This window comes from Hyla sarda, chromosome 7 (genome assembly GCF_029499605.1).
Source record: "Hyla sarda isolate aHylSar1 chromosome 7, aHylSar1.hap1, whole genome shotgun sequence".
Classification (NCBI taxonomy): domain Eukaryota; kingdom Metazoa; phylum Chordata; class Amphibia; order Anura; family Hylidae; genus Hyla; species Hyla sarda.
In genome coordinates, this window is record NC_079195.1 from 173,654,847 (window position 1) to 173,672,191 (window position 17,345).

Here is a 17,345-nt window from a genome sequence, read left to right on the forward strand (position 1 = left end):
ATGTGGAAACTTGTAGAACTTATATACAGTGTAAATTCAATGTTACTTACCCACCCAATCCTTAATTTGGGTATGAAGAGGCACAACTGCAAGCTGGGCGGTACAGCAATCGTACAATGCCAGGCGAGGTTCCTGGACAGGCCCTGTTTGATTTATAAGACCTATGCACGGATGTCACTGGGTGTCAAACAGCTGCCTCAGACACTGTCCAACCCAGACCAGTTGTGTCTCTCCACACTAATCTGATGATTCGACAGAAGATTAAAGGACTACTGTGGTGCAGGGGACCGACCACGAGATCCCATGCACATTGCACCGGCTCTCCACATGAACGGAGCTGTGTCGACCCCCCCACGAAGAGGTGGTCAACACGCCCCTTGGATGCATCTCTATGGGAGAGCCATAGATACAGCAGCATTCGTGTATCTCCAGATCTCCCATAGAGATACATCGAGGGGGCGAGTTGACCACTGCTTCGTGCGGGGTTTGACAATTTCCTTGCTTGGAGTGGAGATCACTCTGTGCACGAGGAGAGCTGGTCATCAGGCAGGAGATCATGGGGGGGTCCCAGCAGTCAGGAAAAAGTGCTGTATTTTATCTATATGAAAAAATATTTTATATATATATTTTCACACAATCAGCTGAAAAAACAAAAAACCTTCTGTAAAAAAAATGGATAATTTTTTTTTACCTATGTGTGAACATGGTCTTAGAGAAACCCCACTGACTGACACAAGCTTTACCTTTTTTGCAAAATTTTGGTATTAAAAGTGCAATGAAAATCTATGTGAAGCAGTTGTCCATAGCAACCAATCAGCGTGCTTCTTTCATTTTTTATAAAAAGGGCTCTGAAAAATGAAAGAAGGAAGTTGATTGGTTGCTATGGGCAACTGGTCAACTTTTCCTCTGCACAGGTTTTGATAAATATCCCCAATTCTTTTCCACAGAGATTCTGCGAATATAACCTAGTGACTAGGTCACAGGCATGGGCAACCTTCAGATGTTTTGGACTACATCTCCCATGATGCTTTGGCAGCATTTTGGCTATAACAGCATCATCGGAGATGTAGTCCAAAACATCTGCAGTGCCGAAGGTTGCCTATGCCTGGACTAGCACCTTCATCACTTCACTACTGCACATAGCAGTGTTTCCCAACCAGTGTGTCTCCAGCTGTTGCAAAAATAAAACTCCCAGGATGCCTGGACAGCCAAAGGCTGTCCGGGCATGCAGGGAGTTGTAGATTTGCCCCAGCTGGAGGCACACTAATTGGGTAACACTGTTATATAGCATGTATAGTACTTTTCTAAGATCAGGGCTCTACAATCCACTGTGAGTGACTTTGCACTATATATGTAACTGCTTTTAAAAGATGTCTCCCGCAATGTATGTAGCCGGATTAAACCATTCTGTGCTGGAGGTTTAACTAGCAAACTTGGATAACCTCCGGTGACAAGGTAATGGTCTTCAGTAAGCAGGCGTGTGATTGGCTGAGCAGACAGCTGGCAGATGGAGGGTATAATCACTCTAATTAGCTGCTCGTTTTAGCTCCATGTCCACTGTCCACTCTCACAATGCACTCGGTATTCAGCGCACACTGTGCAGGAAGTGTATCAAATTGCTATAGGAAAAACAGTAGTCAAGAAAGGCCCCGAACTTGTCAAATGTCCCAAAAATTGATAATAAATGTCATTTCTATTATGTTATGGTATTTATACACAACTGTGAAAATTACAGTAAAAAAGAATTCAATAACACAAAACTGTGTCATTTTACCCTGAGGTTCTAATCACATGGCAGAATTTCGCCTGATTATTGGAATTCCGCCTAAAATGAACGCCCAATACACTTCTATTGGATTCCGCACTCCAGTTGACGAAATTTCACTAGTGGAAAGTGTCAACGAGGGTGTGGAAACCCATAAAAGTGTATGGGCTTTCATTTCAGGTGGATTTCTGCTGGCGGAAATTCTGACGTGTGAATAGATTCTAAGGCCTTTGTTCACATTATCAAAGAGTGTTGATAAAATAAGATGCAAATAAAATAGTGCATGCCCGGTATTTTTCTCCACTCAACTCCCCTAAAATAACAGACACCCGACGGACCCCATTCAAGTCAAAAGGATCCATCAAGACCCAGCTGTGTCAGTTGTGATGTGAACTTAGCCTTTGGCTATGTTCAAACGGCAACATTTCTGTGTGAAATTCTGCATAAGAATTCTGCACAGGAATTCTGCAGCAACAGAGTCCCATTGATTTCAATGGTATTTCTAAGTGGCAGTTTGCAGAATGTCCCCACAGAGAGTTTCTCTGCAGACATTCTGCTGTGTAAACCCGACCTTAGATGTATGGTTGCTTTAAAAAGCTGAGGTGAAAACACAGTGACCTCCAAATTGTGATTTGCAAGCAAACTACAACTCCCACCATGCCATGAAGGCTGCAGATTGTCAGGGCATGCTGAGAGGTGCAGTTTTGCAACAGTTGGAGAGCCACAAGATGAGGATCACTAAGTTATAGCTTAGAGACTTAGAGAGACTGCCAATTAAATATGCAGCAACAAACCTTGAGTATATGGATTGTTCTATGCTGTATTACAGCTGTACTTACTATACTAAATGTAGAGGTTAGGGCTTGTTCACACTGCTGGCATGCTCCACTAAAGGGAGTTAAGCAGGGGGGAAAAATAATGCAAGTCCTATTTTTTTTTTTTTTTTTTTTTCAATATTAAGTTTTATTAAGTTTTATATATCAGAACAAGTAACATACAATAAATGTCAAATTACAGTGGATAGACATATCAGGCACATGAATAACCGTAAAATACATGTCAGAGAATCGTGGGTACTCTAGGGTAGTCCATTGTATGAACAACAGTGTGGACCGGATGTCGGTGGGCCGGGAAATAAATCAGATTCGATTTAACAATACAAGAAAACGTGAGCCAAACAGTCCCGGTTACCATGGGGCGAGGCCTAACAGTGTCTACCCTAGTGGATAAAAGACGTGCGTGCAACCTGGATAGGTCCTCCCCGTCTGTTCAACAGGATGTTACGTACTAAGGTGATAGTAATCCTGGGGAGATGTCTATAAACAGGATTACTAGAGGCAGGAAGAAGTAAAGAGGAGGAGGAGGAGAGAGGAGGTGGGGGAAGGAAACACAGGACTCGGTACACACATCGACTTACTCACCAGACAGAACGGTACGATCCAAGGATCCCCCCGACTCCCTGTGGGGTCATATCCAGTGGTGGGAGAGGAGGGATAACTCTGCATCCGCAGGGAAAGTCAGGTGTGAGTCAGTGGGTTCAGTATGAGAGGGAGAGAGGCAACATCCAGTGGAGTATAGGTCGTCAATTGGCAAGATATAGTCTAGCGTAGTCTATAGAGGAGGTGAACGTCAGCCAAGGCGACCAAATTGTCTTGTACTTAGCTATCCATCCCGGGGTATCTGCCATCAGTTCTTCCATCCTATGCAGTCTGGATACCTCCTGTAGCCAGGATGAGATAGTGAGAGCAGTGTGTGCTTTCCACAGTCTCGGTATAACAGTCCGGGCCGACAAGAGTAAAAAAGTGAGCAGTCTCGCTGTGATCTTGGGGATTCCCGCGGGTAATATGGAGAGCGAGAGGGGCTCTGGTCTGTACTGGAGAGTCACCGAGGTGATACGCTTGGCGAGGGCGAGAACCCTGGACCAGTACGCATGAAGAGAGGGACACGTAAACCAAATATGGAGCATCGTGCCTGTCGCAGTGGAGCATCTCCAGCACAAATCAGAAGTCCCAGGGTACATAGTGGCGCATGTCCTATTTTTTTTCTCCACTTAACTCCTGTAAAATACCAGACACTTGATGGACCCCAGTCAGGACACAGCAGTGTCAGGGTCCGTTCGGCACAAAGAAAAGACGGGTTGGAGCATAACGGCAGTGTGAACCTAGCTTTAGAGTCCATCTTTTACAACATGACGACCTTATACAGATGAGTCCCTACACTAAACAGACCAACCTCTCTCGGGTGTAAACTAACTAGGTCATTTTCAGCTTATTTTGTAGGCCTAAACCCATGACAGGGCAGTCACCTGTATAATGTCACCTTGTTGTGGCAGGGGGACGGGGAATCACACATGCATGCTAAGAAAGTCACATTTATAAGTATAGTACTAAGTACATCAATAGCAATATCAATAATGCAATTTAAAATAGCCTATCTATTCTGTGTCTAACTAATGTGTTTATGGATTTTTGTGGGTCTTCTTTTGTATTATAGACACAGAAAGGTGGAGTCACACATTTATTTCTCTTGGAGTACATTCACACATGCGTATTTTGCTGCAGATTGACTTCAATGGGAAACAAAACCTGCTGTAGAAAATCTGAATGCATGAAAATTCAACAATAAAAACCACATAATATGCTGAAAGGCTTCTTGTTTTGTAGCCTACAATATCTAGTCATATTCTTTCTGTAATCCAATATAAACCCAATTCTAAAACATACAGAGATGGGCGATCGTCAAGTGTCCAAGTTACATATTAATCCATAGTCAATATTCCAATGTAAACAAAGCACATGTTGTGGAAGCTTTTATCGAAGACTTCATCTACTCTTTAACTACATTACTGATATAAGATGCTCAGCATTATACACAGAAAACACACATGGGTACCATGGCTTCAACACAAAAAGCATCCAGGAAGTTTAATTAATATTCTCTGAACTCTAAATTATGAACAAAAGATACTAAGAACGTGAATGCATGTCAACATTCACAGCATATGTAATAGGGCAACAACATAGTCATTCTGCAGACGACAGGTCTCACCACAACAAACTGTTGACAACTTAAAAGATAGTTCCAAGACTAAAGATCAGTCCTGAACAAAAAAATCTATTGTCCAACTATCAAATGAAAAATTCAAGCATATTCAACTTCTTTCTAGACGATGACAGTCTTTGGTTAGTTACAGCAATCACTCATTGTTGAATTTTACCCAATAACCATTAGTTAGAGTTTATATTGTCCGTTTTCATCAACTTTAGTTTGATTTAGTAAGAGACACATAATTATTTGTTTATAATGTGTTTCTGTTTTCTAATTGTAATTTTTATTATTTCAGATTTTTTACATTATAATTGGGGGGTATTGATATGAATGAGAAAGGTGTCTGGGCGTGCTCCTGACCTTTGCAGAGGTCATACTAGAGTGAGAGGGAGGCTGGTCTGTGAGCATCAGCTATTGTGTGTATACTACTGTTATCTATATACTGGTTTCACCTTTCACTGTACTCCTATTTGTGTAGAAAAAGAAGTACTACTAGGAATATTTAGAGAACAGGAAGTCTTAGCTTAATTTTAGTCCCATGGGCAAGAGTGGAAACAAAATTTCAGAATGATTTTAAAATACAGATGATACAATGGAAATTAGTATCAGTAATGTCACCTCCACCAATCGGCTGCTTGAAGGGGCAGGTGCTGAAGCCTCTTCAATGTTTACTTGCAGTTTCCTGCACCTCCACTACAATGATGCAACAATGAACAACAGTAAACATGGAAGAGGCTGCTGCACATGCATGAGTACAGCAGATTCTTCAAACACTTGATTGGTGGCACTGCTTAGAATTAGACCCCCACTGAGCGGTGAATTTACAAGGCCTCGGCATAGGGCGGCAATTTAACGGAGGCAGCAGAAATGCACCATTGCCTGCACTGTTGCTTAGAGGAAGAATCTGAGCCATGTAACTATGTAAATGTGGTGGCCCAGTAAAGGAGTTTCACTCCTGTATCTTTGCTGCCCTGTCAGGCAGACCACATTCTGTGACCCCTGGGGCCCCCTTCACCTGTCTCCTATGTACATTCCCTTAAGTGCCTATGTTATACAGTGTATTGTACATAAAATGTGTTATACCTTTAAGTACTCTTGTCGTGTGATTGTAACTAAGGAACACAGTTACCATGTGACCTATAGGGTGACCTATGGGACCCCTTCTGAGTCTCCCCATATAAGCCCTGGGTGGAGCTCCCTCAGTCTCTTATGCTCTCTTTAGTGCTGAGTGCAGCAAGGTCAAGTCCTAGGTGTGTGTCTGGAGTCCAGAGGAGGCCTAACATCTACCACGGAGTCACGGATCCACAGTCCACAAGTTCATTACCTCCCAGGTCTAAGTCAAAACCTGGTAGGCTACAAACAGGGTGGAGTCGGTCATAGTCAGTCTCAGTCAAGTCAGTCAAGTATTCTGTATCAAGTCAGCGTGGTCCTGCATCAAATTGTCTAAGTACACTATAAGTCCCAGAAAGCCCTGTGGTCTCTGAAGTCACTGGTCACCTCCTTGGGCCTAGCCAAGCTGTATAGACTGTTACATCTGTCTGACTCAGTAAAGCTGCCGTTGTTGCGTAACTTTGCGCCTGAGTCATTATTTGCCCCCGTGCCTAGCCCAGGATCCAGCGGTATACCTTCGGGTAGTGTAGAGGATAAACCACGCCGTGGCGTCACGAATACGAGGGGTTGATGCCATCTGCCCCTAGGGTAATTCTATCTGCCCTCATCACACCCTCACCACATAAACAGCTTCCGAGCCAACAGAGGCTGCTCAAAAACTGTGAGCTCACTTCTGGCCGTCTTCTCAGCATACATTCCCCTCTGCTCTATCATTGTGCTGCTGTGCCTCTCTCTGGGAGTGCACCCTCATCCCACCGGCCTCTGGCCATACTTTTGCAGACAATGGAGAAGGCTGTCGGAGCAGAAGAATAATCTGGTAGAGGAGGAAGCAGCCTTAAAGGGGTATTGCGGCCAAAAACATCTTATCTCCTATCCAAAGGATAGGGAATAATATGTCTGATCACGGGGGGCCGCCACTGTGACCCCCCGGGATCTCTGCGCAGCATCTGCATGAATGCGGGTGCTGCATGGAGATAGCGGGGGTCCCAGCAGTAGGCCCCTCGCGATCTGACATCTTATGGCAGATCCTTCGAATGGAAATAGGATGTCTTTGGCCAAAATACCCCTTTAAAAGTTTTCAAATCAACTGGTGCCAGAAAGTTAAACAGATTTGTAAAATGAATTCAGTTTAAAAATCTTAACCCTTCCAGTACTTATTCTTCCCAGTCTGACCACAGTGCTCTCTGCTGCCAGCATGTCAGGAACTGTACAGAGCAGAAGCAAATCCCCATAGCAAACCTCTCCTGCTTCGGACAGTTCCTAAAATGGACAGGGGTGGCAGCAGAGATCAATGTGGTCAGACTGGAAAGAACTACACAACTTTCTCTGTAGTATACATAAGCTGATAAGTACAGTAAGGACTAAGATTTTTATTTTATTTTTTACATAGAAGTATTTTACAAATCTGTTTAACTTTCTGACACCAGTTGATTTGAAAAAAATGTTTTTCCTCCGGAGTACCACTTTAAGTCACCTACAATTTGTAGGCTGCAAGTCCCTGTTCCTGACTCACATTGCTATGGTAAGGTGAACATTGTCTTCGCAGTAGGGGGGTGTTTTATATGGTCTTTTCCTACAAGGTTCACAAGGGGGAAATTATCAATGACACCAGAAAACTAACATAAAAAAGTATTTGCAACGTTTACAGTATTTTGTGAAAAAATTTATAGTGTTGCACAAAATCTAGTATTTTCTGGTATTGGGCAAAGAAAAACAAACATGACTCATGTAATAACATATAAAATAAATAAATAAACACAAGAAAGCCATATACAAGCTTTATATATATGTATTTGAGACAAGCCCTGCTCACTTTGCAGGCACGATGTAAATTGGCAAAGAGTGATCAATACTGCTCTAGCAAAAAAAATCTTCAAATATTTCTTATTCTTTTTGAATCCATTTCCGGCTTTGGCAAAGAAACTGATTGAAAACCTTCACAAAAACTGCATGTGTGACTGTAGCCTTCCAATGCTAGATAGCAGCTCTTCTGGTTTAGGAAACTTGCCATCAGATGGGGGTTCGTAAATGCAGCAGCAATGCAGAGGTGTCTGACATATAACATTTGCTATAACAGATCTTCTACAACGCACGTCAGTTGATTCCTGATATAGATTATGCAGGATCTATTCTCTATAGTAACAGAATCCTACATAATCCTGTGTTTTCCAGGATCCAGGCCTGGCTGTTTTCCTTCCATATATCGTATATGTTGATTTTTCTTGCAGAGCTATGACACAACAGGGCTACCTAGCAACTGTCTCTACGAAGATTGGATGTGATGGGAAGTCACGGTGATGGGAGGGGGAGCAGACTGTTCCATCTTAAGCACAAAAATTCACGAGGGGGTTAATACCCAAAGGCTCGTACTATAGGCCTGCAGGGTGAGGACAATTTTTACAGGCAGAATATCAGTAAACGCCACCATGTAAAACAAGTGTCGATGACCTTTGTTAAGCTACTTGTGTATATACTGTATATACAGCACTAGACCTGAAATTTTTATGCAATCAAAGGGAATCCCCTGCAGCATGGTATTACTAAAAAAAAGGGATTTCCCACAAATGATGCTCATCACGTATCCACAAGTTGGGTGATGAGTGTTTTATCAGGATTTTTTGCTGGGACTTCCACAGATCATGAGATGTTCCTTTGTCCCCCTCCCCCTTTGTTTGCTTGGACCACTGGTCGGACAGGTATGTTGCTCCATGAATCTCTATGAGCCTGTAAAAGATAGCCAAGTACAGTGTATGGCTAGCTTTAGGCGTAAGGCCAAGTCTGACTGCTGCTACAATTATTCGGGCAGTTAGTTTTCAATGATCAGATACCTATCATCTGACCTGAAGGTTATTTTTAGAAAAAAATTAATAAATAAAAGGGGCCATCCTATTGTAAAAACTCACCAATAATGGGGTTCTTCTTAAGGAGAAATATCACCCTATTTAGCTACTACTATCTACAGTAAAGGGATAAGTATCTCTTAATCGAGGGGTTCACTCGATTTTTATTAAATAATGCTTACATTTTTTAAATGCACACATTTACACATATTCTCTTTACTTATTATTTAAACTTATGGAGGTCTATGGGAGAAAAAAAAAACACTACTGGGTGAAAAAACACAAGGGGAAAACTGCCAATGACCCCTAAAATATCTCTCAAGCAAGAAACAAAAGCCTTGTAGGTATGGAATTTTACACTTTGCTACTGACCGATAAAAAACCATACGTCCTCCATAGCGCCTTTTTTTTTTTGTTAAAAACACCATGCGTGAAACCCGTTTTAGAAGACTGTTCATCTAGGTGAAGTTTCTGCCAAGTCCTGTTCATCTACATAAGACCCGCAGAAAAACATGTGTTTGCCGCTGACACAACCTACCCTAAGAATACGTACACTATATGTCACTACAAACAGCCCATTGATAAAGCAAAATAATCCTATTTAATGACAATATTTAATATATCATTTTAGATATACAACTATAGTGTATAAAAACCGAATGCTGTAAAAACTTGCCTAATCAATAATACTTATCACTCATTAAGAATAAAGTTTCAAATCGTCAGGAAACTGTTGTAAAGCTACAAAAGACCTGGTGACACCACAATAACAGCAGTGTTGTAATGTACTGAGCTGAATACACCATCTGTTTACTTGTCTATACAGAAGGGGCTTCTCATGTAGCAGAGCTAGTTTGTTTAACCCCTTTATGACCAGGAGTCATCAATGACTATGTATAAAGAGCAACAGTTAACCTTACATAATGCATCATTATAAGGTAGAATATTTGGTTTTATGTCTTAGTCTACCCAGTATTTCCTCCTTTAGGCACAAATCATGTTTTATTACAGTGCCATCATATTTTTTGAAATTTTATTTTAAAGATTATTAAGAAAGAAAAGGGTCAGAATAAGAATACAAAAAAATGATTCTGCATTATATGGAACATAATGCAAACATGTTTATTGTGTTTTTTTCTTTACAAATAAGAGGAATGTCAAGTTCAACAGGTTGGTGTCCATTGGGAGGATATTGAGATCTACAGGCATCTCACACTAGAGAAATACACAGCACTCCAAAGTGAGTGAAATAGAAATAAAAATTTTTTTTATGTTAACAGTATAGTGCAATATGTTAATGGACACAGAACCTATAAAGTACCTAGTATCTATAAAGTACCACAACACCTATAAAGACATTCATTAAAGCAGTATTCCCATTCAGAGTTTTTGGCTTAGCCACAGGATAAGACATAAATTTCCCCTAAATGCCCGTAACACCCCATAACACCCATTGACGTTACTTGAAGATGCAGAAAAAAGCATAGCACTACGAGCTACGTTGTGTTCATAACTCCGGGACTGACGCAAACTGAGTAAAACTGCTGCCTTGGCTGCTTTTGGGTTCCTGGCCATCTCCAGCAGCTGTAAGCAGGCCGTAGGGGTCTGGGGAGCCCTCATTCCCAGATGGGATCACCCCTGCAACAGTCAATTTAAAAACAACATGCCAACATGGCTATGGACACACCATAGCCATATCACAGCTACTCCCTGACTGCTATGTGTCAATGCCCTCAGCATGTTTGCTTTAGGTATAAAAATGAGATTGTAAGCCACAATGAGAATATAGACTGATGTGAGTAACAATACTGTGTGTACAATGCCATACCACATGTTTACGCTATTTGATTCTAACAGAAAAAATCGTTCATTTGGTGAATTATAGCCGACAGATCATAGACTTGGTGTTAAGACAAAAGTCAGCCCTGTTTAAAAAATGTTTGTTCTGTTATAGGAACAGAAAAATACTTGATAAATTATGCTGAAAACTGATAATTACTTCTATTATGATTTAGGGGTGGTATTGCTTTTATATGCCAACATCTGCAAACTGAATCAAACATTTTTAGTGTAAGCATGATAACATGGCATGTAGGGAACCGTGCAACATGCATCCTTAGGTCACTTTCAGAAGAGCATAATAAAGCCACATTTCTGCATCCACATTATGGCCAAGAGCCCTTATCTAACCACAAGTCTAATGTTACAGATGTTTTCATTCATGCAGTATTTTGAGCCAAGCACTGGACTGGATAAAAAAGAGCAGAAAGGTGCAGATGTAGCAAGCACTGAACAAAACAAATGTTTGGTGTGTTATACTATTGATATAGCACATCACAGCATTCTAAATTATTACTATAGTGTGGCCCCTAATATTAAGTTTATGAATGGTGTGCTACATAAAACTACATAGCACACACACTCTATGTCAACATATACGGGGGAATTCATCAATGCTTGACACTAGAAATCCAATGTAAAAAGATGGGTAGTAACACCCACGTGCTCCGTCTGACGGACCTGAAGAAGAGGGGAACAGGTCCCCTCGAAACGTGTTGTCCCTATTGGCAAATAAAGCCTTTATTGTTTATTATTTTGAGTCCGACCCTTGGTTATTTCCTACCACTAATCCACCTTACAGCAAGTGCCGATCCAGTGTCTTTTTTCTCTCCCACACGGAGCACGTGGTGGTTACTACTTGTTACAACCGTCCCAGGACTTGGAGTACAGATAGACACGGGCTACTGCTGGAACCTAAGCGCCCCACTCTAAGGTGATTATTGGTGTTGTGCTTGCAGTGCAACACCTGAAGGTGAGCGGTTTTCTGTTTCCCTCAACTGTCACAACATTACTGTCAGATAATTTGGGCACAGGGTGCGCCGGTTTTGTCCTGCTTTTTTTTTCCCCTATATATCCCTGAATGTAAAAAGATGCAAATTTTTTTGCAAACCACTGGAAAAGTAAAAAAAAAATGCACAGAAATGAGTTCTGCACATATGTTTTTTACACTAGTTTTCTAGAGTCAAGAATTAATAAATTCCGCCCATAGTGTGCCATGGCTGTTCATTTCACACTTTCTAAATTTGAATCAGTCTTTCATTTATACTTTTCCTTCTCTTTGAATCCACTACTGTTTTTGACTCAAAAAACCTCCCTAAAAAAATACACCAAAATCTGCATATGTCATTACAGCCATAGTATTTTACAAGATTCCATAGCAACAACAACCCAAAAACATTCAGACTTTTTTGTGCCCCTTTTCTAGCATTATTACTTTTTTGTGCCTAAATACATTGAGGACAGATGTTAGCTAAAAGTCTATAGTGAAATATAAAACTAAACTAAAGTAAAAATCCACTATTATTTATTTTTATATTTTTTATGGTATTTTCTGGCTGTTTGATTTCCAAAATGTAGCACTCTCTAGGTTTGGGGTTTCTCCCAAAGGCTTCTCTACGAGAATTAAAAAACTTCAGAAAAAGAACCACGTGCAATTTTAGATGTGTTATTGTTAAGTCAAAAAAAGCACCACAAATTAAGACATACAAAGAAGGCCTGAGGGAGAACTGATCATTTCAGCCCCCTGTCATATTAGTGGGTTCCAGCTGCCTTTATAATATCCAGATACCGGTAAGGGCAACAAGCTATTAAGTGTGAACTGCTTCTAAAGTTACAACATTTACGCCCCACAGCATAATTATTATACAAGTACTACATATTTACTGCTGGCAGATGAAAATTAGGTAATGCGGCCATAAAATCTACTATTTTCCAAAATCTAAGGCTAATGGGTAAGATAATATTCTTACCTCGAAATTATGACACAATAGAAACTTTTCCCTCTAAGCAATATTACCTACATTTATGTGGAAAGTCCACAAATTCTTACAAAATATTCACGCTCAGTCTTAGTTTTCAGTCTTGTTTAACCTCATGGTCAAAATCAATAAACATGGACAATACCATTTAAATCACTGATGGAATGAGTTTATGCAGGACGTAAGGGAGCTGATGGTTTTAGCTAATATTGCTCATTTAGTCTATGATAAAAAAATTTAAAAAAATTAACATTTCCCATATACTTTTATTATGATTTTTTTTTATTAAATTTTCATGATCTCTGCTTACACTCAGTCAATGGAGACTTTCATTGTTTACTTTTAGGGGATAAAAATCTCTCCTGGTCATGTGACGGGCACATAGGTACTTAGAGCTCTGCTACATAGGCCGGTTTGACAACATAGTCCGTATAATGACTGCAATGTCCAGGCTCAACCACGTTTCTGATGACCCAAACTGACAGCTGTCACTTCAGGTCATCAGACCCTCAGTCTGGCTGGGACTTGTGACCATAATACGGATACAAAAATGTGGCCCTGCACCTGTGTCATCGATATTTTTATCCACTGGAAGTAAACAATGGAGATTCCTTTTGGATGAAGGCAAGCAGAGGTCTTGCAAACTGCAATAAATGGATGCAGAAAGTCTATTGGAAAATTGTATAACCTTGAATTACACAATAAATAAGCTTTACATAAGAATAAGCTTTATTAACTGAACCCGTAATAACCTTTCTAACGACAGATGGACAAGTCTAAGAGTTAGTGTCATTTTAAAGAAAAAACATATACATTACACTAAATAAACCTCTTCCTGTCCCTCCAGAAGACAGCTGTTTCTTTGTAGTCTTTTATGCCAGCATGAAACACTAATGTAAATTTATATATATATATATATATATATATATATATATATGACTGGAATGGGCAAGAAAAAGTAAAAATTAAAGAAAATCTTATGAAAATAAAGAGGAAAAATAAATTTTTCTGTAAAAGTTCAGCAAAGAGACATCAATAGGTCTTATCTTTGCATACACTAAGACCACCAATGGACCCTCAAGTGGTGAAACTTTATAATCTGCACCTGGTTCTCGTCCTCAATTTATGCAATTTTAGAATAAAAGCTATTTTTCCTCTTTAAGAATCTGGACACGTACGAATGTGTGATGGCAACCTGCTGCAATGTGTTGTCACACTAAAATCATCTATACACATTTAGCTAACTCCATATTTAATGACTACCTATCGTTTCCAGAAGAGGAGACGTCAACTTTAGGAGAGTGCTGATTCATATATATTGGCCATGACATATAGCAAAGTTATAAGCACCAAATGCTATGATTAAAATTGCAATTGCAGTGTTATTACACAGGACACTCCGAAAAACGTAATACCCCCTCCGCACAAACACGCCAGGACACATTCAAGTTCACAGGAGAATATGATTACCTTATTCTTGCCCCCACAGTGGCAGCAGACTGTCCAAAGATATTTAAGGGTCCTCCATACCAAAATGATGAAAAGGCCCCCAAAAAATGTCACCATTGAAGAGGCCAGGAATGCCCACCACATGCGCTGTCCCCGACTGTCACATGGTACCTCCACGGTGACTGGAATAATGAGGGCAGGGTCCCCTCTGGATGCATGGATGGAGTCTAGGTGCAGGTTGTTGTTGTTGTTGATAGCACTCATGGTTAAGCCAATGCTACTGAAGTTGCTTTGGGATTTGTTGCCACTTGCCATTGCTAACAGAAGGACCCAGGAATCCCTGAAAGCCACATATGTCTCATCCCCCAAATTCCTGCGCTAGCCATATTGCAAAAAGGAAAGGGGCAGGTCAAATAAATGATGGGGCCTTCTCTGACTGCCTCTTCTGCATAAAATAAGGGCAGTCCTATGACACAAGAACTGTCTCAGTCCTGGCTTTTCCAAAACCTCATTACACAAAACCAGGGGTGTCCTCAAGAGCAAGGCTACCCCAACCACTTGTACCCAGCTGTCATAGTCCTTCCATCAATAAGAAGCAGGGGCAGATCCACCACAGCAGTCCTTCATTTCTCCCTGATGATACTGTATGTGGGGGATTCTTGTTTTTCCTTATATAAAAATCAGCATGGCATCTAAATGGAACACCGAGCAGTGCTGCCAGGGAGATCTATGGCATACACTCATTGTTTTTGCATTTAGGAAGCTATGGTGGTATAAAAAGCTAGAACATTTCTCCAGCACCTGTTCGCAGCCCTTTCTGTACTGTCAGGGGGAGATTGCTGATGCCTGATTATTATTCTAAGGCAGCCCCCCTTACTGTGGGCACTGGCTCCTCGGCTCTCCTGCAGATAGCAATTGCCTGCATTGAAGGTGATTCCTCGGCTCTTCTGATCCTTCTGGATCTCGGCGCCGTCTTCAAGGCTTCCTTCCACTCGGCTGGACTTGTCTGGAGATTGCGGTGTTCTCCTTCTTTCCTCCTGTCTTTCCTCTACACGCTGCCTGCTGGCTATTCACCCCTCCTACCTTCCCTTTTCCTCTTTCTCCTCCGACTGTTCAGCTCTGTAATCCTCCCATCTGATCACTTGTGTCCCTCCTCCTCCTCCACCAGTGCTGTTGCCTCTGTCACATCCCTTTGCTAGGCATAGATGGAGAGGAGGACACCCGAGGAAGTGAAGGTGAGGAGGGGGACACAGATGGACACAGAAGAAGACTTATTCAGCTGCTTTCCCCATCAAGTCAGAATTCTTAGGTTATTTACATTGAAAAAATAACAACTTGATATTTTTCATAAATATTGATATTAATTTAGGGCAGTGTTTCCCAACCTGTGTGCCTCCAGCTGTGGCAAAACTACAAAAAAATAAAAAATAATAATAATAATAATAATAATAATAATAATAAAAAAAAGGCCATTAACCCCTTAATGACCAAGCCCATTTTCACCTCAAGGACCAGGCCAATTTTATTTTTGTGTTTTCGTTTTTTCCTCCTCGCCTTCTAAAATCCATAACTCCTTTATATTTCCATCTACAGACCCATATAAGGGCTTGTTTTTTGCGTGACCAATTGTACTTTGTAATGAAACCTCTCATTTTACCATAAAATGTACGGTGAACCCAAAAAAAAAAATTTTTAGGGAGGAAATTTAAATGAAAACCAAAATTTTGCCCATTTTGGAGGGTTTTGTTTTCACACTGTACACTTTATGGTAAAAATGACATGTGTTCTTTATTCTGTGGGTCAATACGATTAAAATGATACCCGTGGATAGGTACTTTTATATTTTTGTACCGCTTAAAAAAAATCTAAAACTTTTTGTACAAAATCAGTAATCTAAAATCGCCCTATTTTGACCACCTATAACTTTTTCATTTTTCCGTATATAGGGCGGTATGAGGGCTCATTTTTTGCGCCGTCATCTGTACTTTTTTTTTAGATACCACATTTGCATATATAAAGCTTTTAGATAATTTTTTATATATTTTTTTTATTAAAATGTGACAAAAAAAGCAGCATTTGTGGACTTTTTTAATTTTTTACGTTTACGCCATTCACCGTATGGGATCATAATCATTATATTTTTATAGTTAGGATATTTACGGACGTGGCGATACCAAATATGTTTATTTAAAAATAAATTACGCTTTTTGGGGGAAAATGGGAAAAACAGACAATTTTCATTTTTATTGGGGGAGGGGATTTTTCACTTTTTTTTACTTTTTATTTTTACATTTTTCAAGTCACGAAGGGGGCGGGTGTGACTTCACGGGGGGCGGCCCTGAACACGGAAGCCCGCACACAGTGTTCGGAACAATAAACTTCCGGACCCTGCGATCGGAGCTTCTGACACAGGGCAGCGGAGTACCCCTTTAACAGGATGGAGCATTGTAATGTGAACTTAGCCTAAGGAAGAATTCTTAGTTGGTTTATTGTTTATTTACATTAAAATAAAATAACAACAGCTTTATATTTTTTACATTTCAAATAAATACAGTGACCCCCCGACTTATGGCCCCGACATACGATATTTTCAACATGCGATGGCCTCTCAGAGGCCATCGCATGTTGAAGGCAGCATCAACATACGATGCTTTTGTATGTCGGGGCCATCGCATAAACGGCTATCCGGCAGCGCTGACTGCTTCAGCTGCCACCAGCTGCCATTTACGGTGCCCCGTGAGCTCCGGTGATGTCTCTTACCTGTCCTCGGGGCTCCGGCGCGTCCTCTTCGGGATCCTCTGCATCGTCGGCGCTCTCCATCGTCGTCACCACGTCGCTGCGCACGCCGTCCCGTCATCCAATAGAAGCGGTGTGCGTAGCGACGTGATGGCGGCGACGGAGAGCGCGGATGCCGGGGAAGCAGAGGCCTTGCCGAAGTGTCGGGGACACCTTGGGGACGCGGCGACAGTGATGGAAGGCGACATCCAGGGCAGCGGTGACAAGCGGTGATGGTCCGGAGCGGCGGGGACAGGTGAGTACAACTTCCTCTAACAGTGGTCTACAACCTGGGGACCTCCAGATGTTGCAAAACTACAACACCCAGCATGCCCGGACAGCCGTTGGCATGCCCGGACAGCCGTTGGCATGCCCGGACAGCCGTTTACCATCGTTTCAACAAACGATGGTCCGTTTGGAACGGATTACCATCGTATGTTGAGGGACCACTGTATTGACATCATATCCATTTAGGGCAGCATTTTCCAACCTGTGTGCCTCCAGCTGTGGCAAAACTACAAAAAAAAAAAAAAAGACAAA

The 17,345-nt window shown here is 41.3% G+C and overlaps 1 protein-coding gene across 29 annotated transcripts in view; it reads right to left on the bottom strand.

The window, feature by feature from the left end:
• The window catches only part of KCNMA1 (potassium calcium-activated channel subfamily M alpha 1), a 550,733-nt gene that overhangs the window by 494,278 nt on the left and 39,110 nt on the right, over positions 1-17,345 (bottom strand). For 14 of the 29 annotated variants that reach the window (XM_056531337.1, XM_056531325.1, XM_056531335.1 and 11 more), the window contains exon 1: positions 14,052-15,135. The exons of 1 other annotated variant lie outside the window; for it this stretch is intronic. In XM_056531337.1, coding sequence (XP_056387312.1) covers positions 14,052-14,345 — 294 coding nt within the window. In that variant the 5' untranslated portion in view covers positions 14,346-15,135. Of the gene's footprint in view, positions 1-14,051; positions 15,137-17,345 lie in introns of those variants that run through there. 14 more of the 29 variants (XM_056531315.1, XM_056531323.1, XM_056531311.1 and 11 more) reach the window with 2 other exon arrangements.